This window comes from Rhinolophus sinicus, linkage group LG05 (genome assembly GCF_036562045.2).
Source record: "Rhinolophus sinicus isolate RSC01 linkage group LG05, ASM3656204v1, whole genome shotgun sequence".
Taxonomy (NCBI): Eukaryota; Metazoa; Chordata; class Mammalia; order Chiroptera; family Rhinolophidae; genus Rhinolophus; species Rhinolophus sinicus.
Genome location: NC_133755.1, coordinates 97,207,630 through 97,223,079, shown reverse-complemented (window position 1 = coordinate 97,223,079; position 15,450 = coordinate 97,207,630). Strand labels below are relative to the sequence as shown.

The following is a 15,450-nucleotide window of genomic DNA, read 5'->3' as shown; positions in this document are numbered from 1 at the left end:
GCCCTTAATTCCTTAAGAAAACTTTAAAAAATGAACTAGGAATAAGAGCCTGCTTAATAAATAAGATGGAGAGTTCCAATGCTATTTGTAACCAAGTATTCCAATGCTATTGTAACCAATATCACATTTAACAATGGAATATTAGAAGAATTCTTACTCAAATGAGGATAAGACACGTAACCCATTCCTTACCATAATATTATAAGCCATATTTTGGAATGTTAAAAAAACACAGTCAGATATAAAGCAAAATTAAGAGTACAGTGCTAGTGAAAATACATGATGGTTTACAGATGATGTTATTATTTAATATGTTTCCAATTAGATTGACTAATATTGCAAAGACCTCCATTATTCCTAAATTAACTTGGGCTTAACACAGTTCCAATTATTTTATACAGAGTAGAACAGCATAAGATGATCCTAAAATTCTTCAGAAAATATAGATCAATGATACAAAGCTAATTTTTTATCAGAAATTGATTTTATGGTTGTGGGAAAGTGTAAGTCAACCAGAGAGATCATATTTATGTTACTATTCTTAAGATAATGTGATACTGACATAAGAAAATATGGCCACATTAGTGGAAATAACCTCAATTAGATATAGATATAGACATTAGATACAGAAACGTAATTTATGATAAAGGAGATAAAAATAAAGGAGAACAGAAGTGCTAGTCTATAAATGGAGTTAGTAAATTTGGCTGTTTAGATTTACAATCTAGATTCACACTTCAAAAAATACACTAAAGTAAACTCTAGATGGATTATTAATAAGTTAAATTAGGTTTATTAAACCGTTTCCATTGCTAGGGTACTACAAAAACAATAAAATGGAGATCACTTGTGATATAGTGTGAGATTACAGGCATTTTTTCATTCACCTTTTAGAAATTTTCATACCTTCCTGATTTGTCATGCATTCTTATTGAAAATAAATGATTTTTCCCTTGAACAAATAATCTAGAAAAGACTTAGGGAATCATATATAATTTATCAATTAATTTTATCAATAATAAATTATAATGAATAATGTGATATTATTCATTAACGAGTGCATATATCTTTTTTCAGTATATGGGCAGGGGTGTTGCCCGTCTTGACAGGTGAGAAACCAAGATGGAATACATTCTTTATGTTGGTTGGTCAGCCGTCCATCTCTCTGCTTTAGAGTCTGTTGAGGTTCCAGGTGCAGGTGATGATGTTGGGCCTTCTGTACTGCATCCATGTCATCCAACACTGAATGCAGCACACGTAACTGGACGAGAGGATTATGAACAGTGGGAGTGCAGTGGGAACTGAGGGGACATTTGTTGTTGATGTTCCCGTTGCAAAAGAAGCCAGTGACTAGTTATCCACACAAATTAAACAACACAGGCACAGCATGTATTTGTTGCCCAGGAAAGTTTTGGAAGACAACAGAGTGTGAGGATCGCTGAAAAAAAAAAAAGTTACAGCTGACTGTGGTTGAACCTGGAAGTACCCCAAACAAGAGTCCTTCTTTTCAGAGCGAAGGGATATATGTTCCCATATTTTATGCCATTCTTCCTAAAACTTGATTGAAACCACTATTGGGACTCTACGAGGCATGGAGGGTCAATCTGAAATCCCATCTTTCCATTTTAGTGGGAATTCACCAACAAGGTAGAGGTGGAAAGGAGGGATGGCAATTCATATGTTTTGATATTCAATATTTTTACTTCCCTAAAACCCAAACATTCAGCTGAATGCCTTAGGACACATATCTGCTATAAATTCATTTTTTATCTAATTTGTCTGAGATCTAAGCTTCCTATGGAGGTCTGAGATCAAAGGATCTGATTCCTTCTGATGTCGGCACTGACATATAATGTGTGCTGACTTAGTTCTGTCTATAACCTCACAGTGGGAGGTGGCCAGCCTCCCTGGGCACCTTTACACAGTACACTTTCATTTTGGCTAGGGAGTCTGTCAGGTATGTTGCTGATTGGGGCTGCCATGTAAATAATTCATGGGAGATTTTTAAATGTTTTGGGGCCTACAAAGGAAAGGTATGCTTGTGCTAGTCTTTTATGAAGAGATTCAAACTTGAAGAATAAGGGGGGACAGATTTCGAATGACGATTTCTCCAAAACAGGATAACAATATCTTCAATGATTTGAAAATAGGTGACTTGCAGTGTTTGATTTCCCTTATATAAAATGGTATTGGTTTTACCAAGGAATGAAAATGCAAAGCCTTTTTTTCCTTTTTTAAGTTTGCTTCCACGTGACAATTTATTATTCTTGTTCTTTGGTTATTTGCTGATCTCAATAAACTTTGTCTTTTCCTCCTGGTGGGAGCAGTAATTATGGAAATGACATCAAACTCAGTACTTGATATAGCACCAGGCATAAGAAAGAGACAAGGTTGATAGCACAAAAAGTTCCTTCCCTGAAAGAACTCAATGTCCAAAGAGGAAAAGGAGACTGTCATACAAGGAAAGGTGACCAATAATTGAAGCAGTTACACAAGTCAAGTGAAAAACTCTAGTCAGCAGGTATTGAGGTATAAATCAATGTAGATTGAGCTGTCAATGAATAGTTCTGGAAGGAGTTGCGATCCCATAGGGAAACTAGGATAACCTGAAAGTTTGACTAGCTCTAATGGAGGGAATTTTCCATAGTTGGCCGTGGCGGACCCATGCTAGGCAAAGGACTGGAAAATGAGAGAGAAGATAAGAATCCTATGGGTTTAGCAGAATATTAATTGATGCATCATGGAAACAATATAAACAATATAATACTTTATCATTTTACTGCTCCAAATCAAAAGTATATTGCACATATTTATATTGCTGCTATTATCTTTTCTTTCTCACCTCAGTTCCCGTTCATCGTTAAATTGAATGGGAAATTAGTATACTTTGCCTCAATAATGTGTCACATAGTATGATATAGACTTGATTACTGTCTTCTAACACAAACCAAGACTGGTCTCAGTAAACTGAGGAGCATAATACACAGGTTAAAAAAATTAGCATTTACATTGTATATAAAAGAGTGATTAATGAACTGGGTGATGAGATGTGAGAAAAGCAAGGATGGGAAATGTCAAGGTTGGTGTTGCCACCTACCTTCCAGGGGTTTAGGATAGTTCTTAATTTCTTTTCACTGTAAGGTAAATAAAAGATGACATTCACATGCCTGCCATAACCCCATGCACATACCCAACAGAACAGTCTCCTTAATTCCACATTGTTGTCTTTAACTTTACACAGTGTCATGTGGTGCTTAGAGGACAGACTCCGGAGCCCAAAATCTTTAATTCTGTAAAATAAGTAAGATCTGTCACTACTTTGTACGTGGACTTGGGAAGTTAATCTCTGTGCTTCTTAATGTTCTCCCTTCCAAAAGAGAGATAATAATAGCATATATATATATATATATATATATATAGTGTTTCCCTGAAAATAAGACCAGGTCTTATATTAATTTTTGCTCCAAAAGATGCATTAGGGCGTATTTTCGGGGGATGTCTTATTTTTTCATGTACAACAATCTACATTTATTCAAATACAGTCATGTCATCTTCTTCTGGAACATTGTCATAATGACTAAATGCATCTGTCTGGCTGACAATCTTAACTGGGGTTAATTTTCTGGGTAGTTCTTATTTTCAAGGAAACACAGTGTATGTACACACACTGCGGGTGCCAAAAAGATGTATGAAAGTGGACACTTTGGTCAATGTTGCTCAAACAGTAGTTCACCATAATCAAAAGTGTCTGAACGCTGATGGTAATCACTTTGATCACCTCTTGTAATTGCAAAAGTCAAATGTGACTTGTATTCATCTTTTGTTATTGGTATATAGTATTACAATTTTAACACAGTTTTCCAAAAAAATGTGTGTTCATTTTTTTTTGGCACCGTGTGTATGTGTGTGTGTGTGTGTGTGTGTGTGCGTGCGCGTGCGTGTATATATACATATATATATATAAATATATTAGTGCCCAACATGTGATAATTGCTACAATTGCTGAGTGTTACTTTAAATTATTGTTAGCCTTTTCTCTTCAAACAACACATACTGGGATGCAAGTAATAAGGGTGTGATTAACATGGAATAATCTTGGATTTCCTTTATTGTTAGCAAACTTATAATTTAATAAAATTGTTTTTTAAATTGAACTATAATATCTTATTGTTTATAACAAATCAATTGATAAATCCCTCAACATGCAATGTGTGATGATAATGAGAAAGCCAGGAGTTACAGAGTTCTTTTCAAAGGAAGTGAGATATTGGAGGAGATGAATAAAAGAAGGCAGAGAGTTCTGAAAGCGAGGATGGAAAAACTACTTCAAGACAAGGATGTGTTTTACAAGAATTCTTACAGGTGGGACATGAGGTAATTAGGGAAAGAATGAAAACATTTGGGCTTCTAGTAGGATGAAGCCCGAATCTAAAGCTCAGTATGGATATAAAATACTGTAAAGGAAATGTATTTAAGCACTCAGCCGAGAGGAGTTCAAAATATTGAAGTTAGAAAAGAGTACACTATTTGAAAACAATGCTTGTAATGTTTAAGCCAATATTTACATTACGTTTCCATGAAATACTCCTATGGATGGTCCTTTGTTTCTTTCTACAGTAATTGTCACCATCAGCTTCATCAGCAGCACGAGACTCACACAACCACAGCACAACACCTGAGGTTTAGAAGGTCCTTCATAGTTTACAAGGTATCAAAACGTGTTTTAGCTCATCTGCTTTCACGACAACCTTATGAGATAGCAAAGTAGGTTATCCCATCTTACTAATAAAAAAAAAAATACCCTGCAATTCAAAGGTTAAATTACTTTTCTAGTAAGCCCAAATACAGGCTCAATAGTTTGTTCGATTATAAAACCTTTATTGTTACCACTGACCTGGGCACATGGGCAAGTGAAAGCCCACCACACACACACTCACACATGATGAGAACTCACTAGAAGGTGAAAGCAGGGCCTTTGTGATTGTGAAATGCCTTTTCGGATCCCTGGTCTGAAAAAGCTCCCTACTTCCTTGAACACTGCTCTTAACAGAAAAGTATCTGATATCAATATTCAGTTAATAGTGAGGTAGTTGCTACAGAAGATAAATGTAGAGTGGGAGCAAGTCCAAGTTTTCAAGAAGGTTATAATTTCTGGGGGGGGGGAGGGGAAGTAAAATGTATTCAGGTCCTTATGCTAATTTATCACACTCATTCAACAAAAATTCATTAGGACCTACAACCACCAGGGAGTTTTATAGACACCAATAATACAACCTAAGAGGTATATTTTTTATTTTCAATTGATTTATCTTTAGGTGCACCAAAGAATGTTGTTGTTTTTTTTTTTTTCCTGATGCAATAGAAATACACTCTGTTTCATTTTCCCTAGATTATAAGATCTCTTCTATCTTTCAATTCCTCACCTATCAATGGGGATAGCACTGATGTCCATGACCCATACCTAAATGTCCCCTAAATATCAGCCTTCTTCTTTCCCCCACTCATGTTATAATCTGTCTCTAGAATCTTTCTATTTAGTGATTAAACATACAGAGGGTACCAAAAAAAATGTATACACATTTTAAGAAAGGAAAATTATTAAAATTGTAATACTCAATACATACTGATAACAAAAGATGAATACAAGTCACGTTTGACTTCTGCAATTACAAGAGGTGTCAAGGTGGTTACCATCAGCATCCAGACACTTCTGATGACAGCGAACTACTGCTTGAGCAATGCTGACCAAAGTGTCTACTTGTATACATTTTCTTGGCACCCCCGCTATTTAACTCTGGCCTACTGTTATTTTTTATATCTTGTCCATTATCATAACTAATCTCTCTAACTCCCTCACAGTTATTTTTTTTTCCATTATAGAAAGGCTATTTTTCCCAACAGAGAAATAATATACCACTGCTCTACTTCAAAACTTTCAGGGACTTGCACACCATCTTCTATGAAATATATATATATTCCAAAATCCTTCGTAGGGTTTTCAAGCCCCTTTCTTTATTTATGGCCTCTATATAATATTATTACATTACTTTTTACCAACCCCAACCATGCATACACATCCATATTGATATACACACCCTAGGTTCTCAGTGTGGAGCTCTTTTTGTGGATCCCAACATGCCTTGTTCTTTCTTGCTGCCCTACCTTTGCACACGCTGTATCCTGTATTGCAATGTCTCCTCACCATATTGTCCTCCAAAACTCTGAAGTCATCTCCTTTGTGAAGCCTTTCTAACCTCTCAAGCAAGGTTAAGCACTTCCTGTCTGTCTTCCCTAGACACCAGCCCTCTTCCTGCCTCACACCCAAAAGTACTTTGCTCTTAGTTCTGTTCCACCACTTCCTGTAAGGCTCTAACGTTAATCAGCTTAGAGGTCTGTTCCCTGGAGTCCTAGAGAACAGGGGACATTATACTAAAAGGCTTGTTATCCCAGGACCACTTAGTACAGGCTCTAGGGATTTTCTTGTTTATGTGTGTCTGCACAACTAAAACACAAACTACATAATAGTAGGACTATTTTTTGTCTGTTGCTATAGTCCCAGCCCTAGCATATAGTAGGTGCTCAGTAAATAGTGAACGAATGAATGAATGAATGGAGGGGTGAGCCAATAAACTAATGAGTAAATAGATAGGTACTCCAGTAAAGCGTCTCTGGAAACTCAAAATGATTCCTCCTACAATCCAGTTTGAGCACCTGAAAAGGGATTGCATGAATGAAATAGGGTAAAGAAAAAAGAGCAGGACTTGGAAAAAATTTGATAAGTTTATTCTTTTGAGATATTGAATCTGAGGCACTTTTGAAACTTCTGAATGGAAATGTTTCAAACTTTCAAACAAATAAATGCAAATCAAACTAAGCTGGCATTTAATAAAACTGGTGAACATGGATTGTACATGCAAAACATGGGCAAATTCAGGAAAAAAGACATTCCAAAGTTAGACACCTAGGATCTTTTTTGTTGATATTGCTTTATCAGTTTAATGTGAATTTGTATAATGTTTCTATCTGTGTGAGGAAAAGATAGTTACAGGGCTATTAATTCATGGTACATTTTATCAATGTAAATGTAGACAGAGTCAAAAGAAGATACTTGTGGAATCATATTTAGTGGTCATGTTAGGTGCATTGTGTCTGAGGCAGGCCAGCTAAGTTTGCATCCCATATTGACTATACTTCAAAGCTTTGTGACCCAGGGAAAGTACTGTAAAGTGAGGACAGTAATAGGACTAGCTTCATGGGGTTGTAAAATAGTTCTGAGACTCAATTTCCAATAATTCTCCAGGTACCAGCTGGGTGCCCTACATTTCAACTCAATTCTGACACTATACACCCAGAGATGGCATCAGATTCCACAGATTGAGGGCTAGTCCTAAAACACCGCTGGTCACTTCTCATACCAACTTCTGATGACAGTTGCAAGTCCAGATTATATCACTTGTGTTTGTGGCCAAATGGCTATAGATTGGAGGTTCCAATGACACCTCCATGGACTTCAGATGCCAGTCTCAAGTCCAGGTTGTTACCTGTATTTCTGACCAACTGGCTATAATTCAGAGGTTTCCATGACTCCCTCCTCAGATGCGATTAATTTGCTAGTGCAGCTTACGGAACTCTCAGGAACATTTTACTTACTAGATTACCAATTTATTATAAAATGATATAAACTTAGGAACAGCCATATGAAAGAGATGCATAGGGGAAGGCATGGGGAAGGGGCTTGGAGCTTCCGTGCCCTCTCCAGGAGCCTCTCTCCCAGCCCCTCCAACCAGGTTCACCAACCAACCAGGAAGCTCTCTGAACCTTGTCTTTTTGGGTTTTTATAGAAATTTTATTTCATAGACATGATTGATTGAATCATTGCCAATTGAATTAACCTCCAGCCCCTCTCTCTTCCTCAGAGGTCAAGGGGTGGGACTGAAAGTTTCTATCCTTTCATAACAAGATTGGTTCTCTTGGCAACCAGCTCCCATCCTTAGGGAGGTCCAAAAGTCACCTCATTAACTTAACAAAAGACATCTTCAGTCCTTCTCTCACTTAGGCGATTCCAAGGATTTTAAGAGCTCTGTGCCAGAAAAGGATTTCTTACTATAAATCACAAAACCTCTGGCGGTTATGAGGATTAAATGAGTGAATGGATGTAAAGCATTCAGAACAGTGTCTGGCAGGGTGGAGTGTGGTGTGAGCATTAGTGATTTGCATTATGATGGTTATTATTTATGCAGTCTTTTTCTGGATCGCAGGCTCTGGGCACTGCTTTGCATGATTCATCTTAGGTAAACTTCAAACAGTCCTATGAGGTGGATACTGTCATGTCCACTGTTTTACAGATGAGGAAATTGAAGCACACAGAGGATAAGGTACAATTTGCACATTTATTCAGCAAGTAAGGGAACAAACAACACATCTAACTGCATTTGTTTGATTCCAAGCCTGTATTCTCAGCTGCTGTGCTATGTAGCTTCTAGGGACCATCTTTCACATCTTTCATACCGTAAATAACAGTTTGGTAGGTGTGATTCAGTTACATCAGTAAAACTCTAAATAGTTCTAGTTCACCATCATGTATTGCTCAAGCACCATGATAGTAGGTTAGTTAGTTCATTTATATGTGGCGTGATCACACTTTTAAAAGTTACAGGTAGCATTGCTTATATAATATATGCTTCAAAGAATTGGGACAGATTAGGACAAAAATGCCCAGATCATATCAATAGTTGCAGAAAAAGCATTTGATAAAATCCAGCAGCCATTTATGATAAAAACCCTTAAGAAAGTGGGAATAGAGGGATCATCTCTCAACATAATAAAGGCCATATATGATAAACCCACAGCTAACATCATACTCAATGGGGAAAAGCTAAAACCATTCCCCTTAAGATCAGGAACAAGGCAAGATTGCCCACTTTCTCCACTTCTATTCGACATAGTCCTGGAAGTTCTAGCCACAGCAATCAGACAAGAAAAAGAAATAAAAGGCATCCAAATTGGTAAGGAGGAAGTAAAATTGTCATTATATGCAGATGACATGATACTATATATAGAGACCCTAAAGACTCCACCAAGAAACTATTAGAGCTGATAGATGAATTTAGTAAAGTAGCAGGATACAAAACTAATATTCAGAAATCAGTTGCATTTGTATATACCAATAATAAACCATCAGAAGGAGAAAAAAAAAAAATCCCATTTACAATTGCTTCAAAGACAATAAAATACCTGGGAATAAACTTAACCAAAGAAGTAAAAGATCTGTACTCAGAAAATTATAAGACACTGAAGAAAGAAATGAAAGAAGATACAAATAGATGGAAACACATACCATGTTCATGGATAGGAAGAATTAATATAGTTAAAATGTCCATACTGCCTAAGGCAATATACATATTCAACACAATTCCTATCAAACTACCAATGACATTTTTCACAGAAATAGAACATATAATCCTAAAATTTATATGGGACCATAAAAAACCCCGGATAGCCTCAGCAATCTTGAGAAATAAGAACAAAGTGGGAGGTATAACAATACCTGACATCAAATTATACTACAAGGCTACAGTAATCAAAACAGCATGGTACTGGCATAAAAACAGACACATAGATCAATGGAACAGAACAGAGAGTCCAGAAATAAATCCATGCCTATATGGCCATTTAATCTATGACAATGGAAGCAAGAATGTACGGCGGGGTAAAGACAGTTTGTTGAATAAATGTTGCTGGGAAACCTGGACAGACACATGCAAAAAATGAAGCTGGACCACCTCCTTACACCATATACAAAAATAAATTCAAAATGGCTTAAAGACTTAAATGTAAGATCTGAAACCATAAAATTCCTAGAAGAAAATATAGGAAGAAACTTCACAGACATTACCCGGAGTAAGATTTTTACTGATATATCCCCTCGCGCAAGGGAAGTAAGAGAAAAAATAAACATGTGGGATTACATCAAACTAAAAAGTTTTTTCACAGCAAAGGAAACCATCAATAAACCAAAAGGGATCCTACTGAATGGGAAAAGATATTTGCCAATGATATATCTGATAAGGGGTTAATATCACAAATTTATAAAAAACTCACTCAACTCAACTCCAAAAAAACAAACAACCCAATTAAAAAATGGGCAGAGGACATGAAGAGACATTTTTCTAAAAAGGACATACAGATGGCAAACAGACATATGAAGAAATGCTCAACCTCACTAACCATCAGAGAAATGCAAATAAAAACCACAATGAGATACCACCTCACCCCAGTCAAAATGGCTATCATCAATAAATCAACAAACAACAAGTGCTGGCGTGGATGTGGAGAAAAGGGAATGCTTGTGCACTGTTGGTGGGATTGCAGATTGGTGCAGCCACTATGGAAAACAGTATGGAGGTATCTCAAAAATTTGAAAATGGAACTACCTTATGATCCAGCAATTCCACTCCTAGGTATCTATCTGGAGAAATCCAAAACTCTGATTCAAAAAACTTTATGCACTCTTATGTTTATTGCAGCATTATACACAATAGCCAAGACATGGAAACAACCGAAATGCCCATCGGTAGATGACTGGATTAAGAAACTGTGGTACATTTATACAATGGAGTATTACGCAGCCATAAAGAAGAAAGAAATCTTACCATTTGCAACAACATGGATGGACCTAGAGAACATTATGTTAAGTGAAATAAGTCAGACAGAGAAAGACAAATACCATATGATCTCACTTATATGTGGAATCTAAAGAAAAGAATAAGTGAATGAACTAATCAGAAACAGTTTTGGAGACATAGAGGAAAAACTGAGGGTTGCTAGATGGGAGGCGGGTGGGGATAAGGGCGAAGGTGAGGGGATTATAAAACAGTCCGTAACCACAAGATGGCCACGGGGTTTTGAAAATTAATTTGGGGAATGTAATCAATAATGTTGTAAAGATTTTGTAGGGTATCCAATGGACACTTGTCTCATTAGGGAGACCACCTCAGGGATGATGTAGATGCCTGATCACTGCACTGTACACCTGAAGCTGAAGCTGAACAATAATGAATATCAACTACAAGTTTATATGTGTGTGTGTGTGTGTGTGTGAGTGAGTGTGTGTGTATGTATATACTTACAAGAAGCGGAGTACAGTATTAGGAATAGAGACAGTGGAAATATAATGTCTGTGTGCGATGTCAGAGGGATAGTGGATGGGGGGAGGGGGGTTGACACAGTGTGAGGGATATAAATGATAAACGTCTAAGTATCACTTTGTCTTGTGCACCTGAAACTAATAAAAAAAAAATGAATCAAGCATAATCAAAATAAAACTTATACCATCAGACAAAAAAAAAATGCCTAGATCATCTGTTTACCACGGTGAACACCCATGTTGTACTCTTCTGAGTTGAATATGAATTCTGTTGGTTAGAAAAATAAAATGTAATTGAAATATCAAGGGGAGAAAACAAAACAAGAATGTTAAAATGAAATACATTTTAGGAAACTGTTAAGTAGCACCTGAGGGTAATATAAAATTGTACAACTGAAGCCCAGAGAAGCTAAGTGACTAGATGAAAGTCACAGAGCCAATTCACCGGGGAGAGGCTGAACTCTAATTTTGTGACTCCAGTCCAGTGCTCCTTCTACTATTACACAATTACATATGTACATACTCATATGGATACATGTTTATTTATATATATGTGTGTTATCTCTACATATGTTTATATTAATGTGTTTTTTTAATCAAAGTTTTTCAAATTTTTATGTAAATTTGGCATAAAAGCCAAAGTATTAGATAAGACTCGTTTTTAGTGCTCACATTTCTCAGTGCGAGTGTTAGTTAACCCACTTGGTCAGGCCTAACTGCAGTCTGTTATACTGTCTTGTTTACAATGAAAAATCCTTGTTGACTTATCAACATCACAAAAGTGTTTCTCTGGGAAGCAATATCATCAAACTTTTATTAGATAATTAATATTAATTATAAATTGGGCATGGGACACAGTGGGTTGTTTTAGGAAAAAATATTTCCAAAATTATTTGGAAATCGATAAGCTGATTAGCCTCAATCTTGAATGATTTAGCAATTATCTTTTCAGGAATGCTAAATATGCAACATGGGTAATCCGCTGATTGAGAGCTAACTCCATTTCCTCCCCTATTTTTTTCTCCACAGATATGAGGATGAAGGTCATTCTGGGAAAGCCGAACCAGCTCCCTCATGAGTCATTAAATGGAGTGTCCAGAAGGAAGGTCAGCCGCCGTGCTGTCCGAGAGGAGGGTGGCAGCCGAGAAGCTGCTGTGCCAGCTGCCAGTATTACCTGTGTCACATCCCACAGGCACACCTGTACTCTGGGGTCTCCTGCTCAGCAGGTGTACGTGCAAGAGAATGGGAACTGGAAGGAGGCACAAGAGCAGTTGCTCAGATACCAGCTGGCCGGCCGGGATCAGCAGCTGCTGCTTTGTTCAGACCTTGGACAAGAAAGGCAGAAATTGCAGGACCAGAGTCGGTTGGGCAAGGACAGTGGCAGCACACGGCTTTCCCAAGAGAACAAAGCCCCCTGTGGTGCCACCGAAACATTCTGCCTTCATTCAGTGCACCCAGAAGCAATTCATGAACAGCTGTGATCAAGGGGTGTGTGGGCATTTGGGCTGAAAGTCAGAATGTTCAAAATATTTCTGGAAGATGAGCAGGGGCGATGTGGCCTGACTTGTTTGGGCACTGAGAAGGGAGAATATGCACTCTGAATTGTCATTTTTCAACTTTAAAATGGAAGATAGTCATATAAATGCTTGTAGATTGAAACAGTGTCTGATATATCTTTTGTATTTATCGTGGATCCTAGTCCAATGCCAGTCAAATAACAGGTTCTCAAATATTTGTTAATGTTTTTGCTTGTCTTTTAACTTAAGCCAGTTACGTATCTTCCTGGTTTCACCGTCTTAATAATGGTTCAGTTCTGATTTATACCAGTGAGGGTTTTTATTTACCTTCCTCTAGGATGGCCAACCCCAATGCTTTGGGCTTCTCTGATTAAGGGATCGTGAAATGGGCTGGTCTGCTATAGTTATTTCTGTGGTGTTACAGCAAAACATTTCTTTATCTTATAAGAACATTTGAATGATAGAAGATGATCTGTCAGAACTTACTTTTCGATCACAAGACAACTTCCTGGTGTTTTATAAGCTGATTTTATTTCATGGCTTAAATTCAATCATTATTGGGAGCCCACAATAGAGCAAGCATATCAAGTTTGCAACTGATAACTATTGATACATGAAAACTGATAGTCTCATAGGCTTTGCTGAGATTTTTAGTTAAAGGACAAAGATACAAAAACAGCAAGTTTGGGGGAAGAAATTGTCCATCAAAGTTATCTTTCAATAGTTCTTTCTGTTAGTAACTGGGTTAAATTTACAACTGGAATAAAAGGAACTGTATTGGGAGACCAGAGATAACCAAGTGGCCAAGTGGATTATCAGCTAACTCATTTATCAGGGAACTGTTTTTTGGCGAAGATAATTCATAAAGCTGCCCAATGAGGTAGGGGAGAGATTACATCATGTATAGCCTCTCTAGGCTCTTCTAGAAGCTCTAATAGAGACCAGAGTATAAGGTCAACTGGTGTAGATAAGTTGGGTAAGGATGCTAATGGCAATTTCACCTAATTCATATATTTGCACAGGGCCCATCAGTGTTCAAAGTAAAGGATACTTTAAGCAGCCTGACTGTATCCTCGGCCCTGGATCCAGAAGCCCTTATGCTCCAAGGGAAAAAAAAAAAACAAAGACAGCAGAGGTAAGGAGACTTTCCAGAAAGAACTTGCTGTTAGATTTTTCACTAAATGTAAACCAGGACTTTCCAATTTCTGAAAGATTAGGGGCTGTCCTATGGTTGAATTAGGACAGAGGAAGGAGACACACTCTTCTATTGCAGAACTTTCAATAACATTGCCCTGGAATTAGCCCCAAAGATGGTACCTGGCAGAAAGTCCTTCAGCAGGGCATCAATGGAAAAATGTGTCTCACCTTGCCATGAGTTAGCAGTAGCTTTCTCAGCCTTCTTGTCCATTTTCTAGGGATCTTGTGGATATTTGAAACCTTAAAGCTGCCCTAAAAGCACATAAGCAACCTTCTCTGTGATATTGTGTTGGATTCTGAGGGAGATATAGTTAGATGTACTTCAAAAGATTTTAATCCAGACTATTTGTGTTTAAGGAGGACATTGATGGGCAATCTGGCCTATTGAAATTTACTCTGGAGGTACAAAGTGGCTGCCTGCAGGATATATCCTCTTTGTCGATGTACTTTGTTTGGACATTAACAGTGTTTAAAAACATAACAGTAGAAAAAAAATAACTTGAATGGCTTAGGCAGACTATGCCTTCTCTAGTTTAATTGGTCCCCGTTCTTTTTATCTCATTTTTGTATCTTCCTGGTCTATGTAGTAATTTTGTTTGCAATTTTTACTTTAGTGCATATATTAAGTCCTCAAGAGCTGTAATCTTTTTGTACAAAATCATTTCAGAAGTTAAGGCTTCTGAGGATTATTAAATGGTAGCAGTCTTAGCTGATAGGATTTGTCTACACATTCTCCTTTTCACTCTGGTGATTTTATTCACCACCTTGAATTCCAACCCAGATGTCGTTCCTGGCTTCTATACCACATATTGAGCAACCTACTGAGAACTTCCACTAGGTTATCCCACAGCTACCATGACTTAACATGGCAGTCACGCCTACACCTCCTCATGCTTTCCCCGACACAACGCACCACATCCCTGCACTCAGACCAAAATCTAGAAGTCAACTATGACTCTGCATTCTATCTTACCCTTTCCAAAGGGTCAGCTACCAACTCTGTTTTTTTCTATTTCTTTTTTATTTTTTCCCAGTCTTTCCTATCTCTTTATCCATCCTCCATGTGCAAAAAGATTGACGTTTCTGAAAGAGAATCTTGAGCCTATCCCTCTGTTTAGGGGCAACCATAAATGACCTATTCATTCTATCCCTCAAGCAAAGCTTGGGTTACCTGAAGTCACAATTGAATCCTTGGGCCTGACCAACAACCGGAAACATCCAAAGTAACTTGCAGGGCTCTAGCATGTGGCATAGAATTTCAGAATCTGGCCAGAATCCCCCAAACCACAGTTAAGCCAGTCCTCTTTTTCCTTCTCAAAACATGAGAGATTCAGTAAATGCTGACAGCAGAGAACAGCTCTTGGTTCATTCATGTCTGGAGATGAGCGGATTAGGTAAAGCCACTATAGGCCAACCCTAAACTTATTCAGACCATTAATATGGATAACTCAGTAAATATTTCCAGCAGTAACAACCTTTTATTCAAATACATTATTTAAAAATATCTTCTTCCTGCGTTTTTTCAAAGAATCTCTTCCTGCCTCCCATTTCTGATTTACTATGTATGGTGGACACCTTTCCCCCAAGATA

At 37.4% G+C, this 15,450-nt stretch overlaps 1 protein-coding gene across 6 annotated transcripts in view; it reads left to right on the top strand.

Annotated features, from left to right (window-relative positions):
* The window catches only part of PKHD1 (PKHD1 ciliary IPT domain containing fibrocystin/polyductin), a 433,016-nt gene extending 420,126 nt beyond the window's left edge, over positions 1–12,890 (top strand). For all 6 annotated transcript variants that reach the window (XM_019734773.2, XM_074333064.1, XM_074333066.1 and 3 more), the window contains one exon: positions 12,176–12,890. In XM_019734773.2, the coding sequence (XP_019590332.2) occupies positions 12,176–12,627 (452 nt within the window). In that variant the 3' untranslated portion in view covers positions 12,628–12,890. The remainder of the gene's footprint in view (positions 1–12,175) is intronic.
* Positions 12,891–15,450: the final 2,560 nt, after the last annotated feature.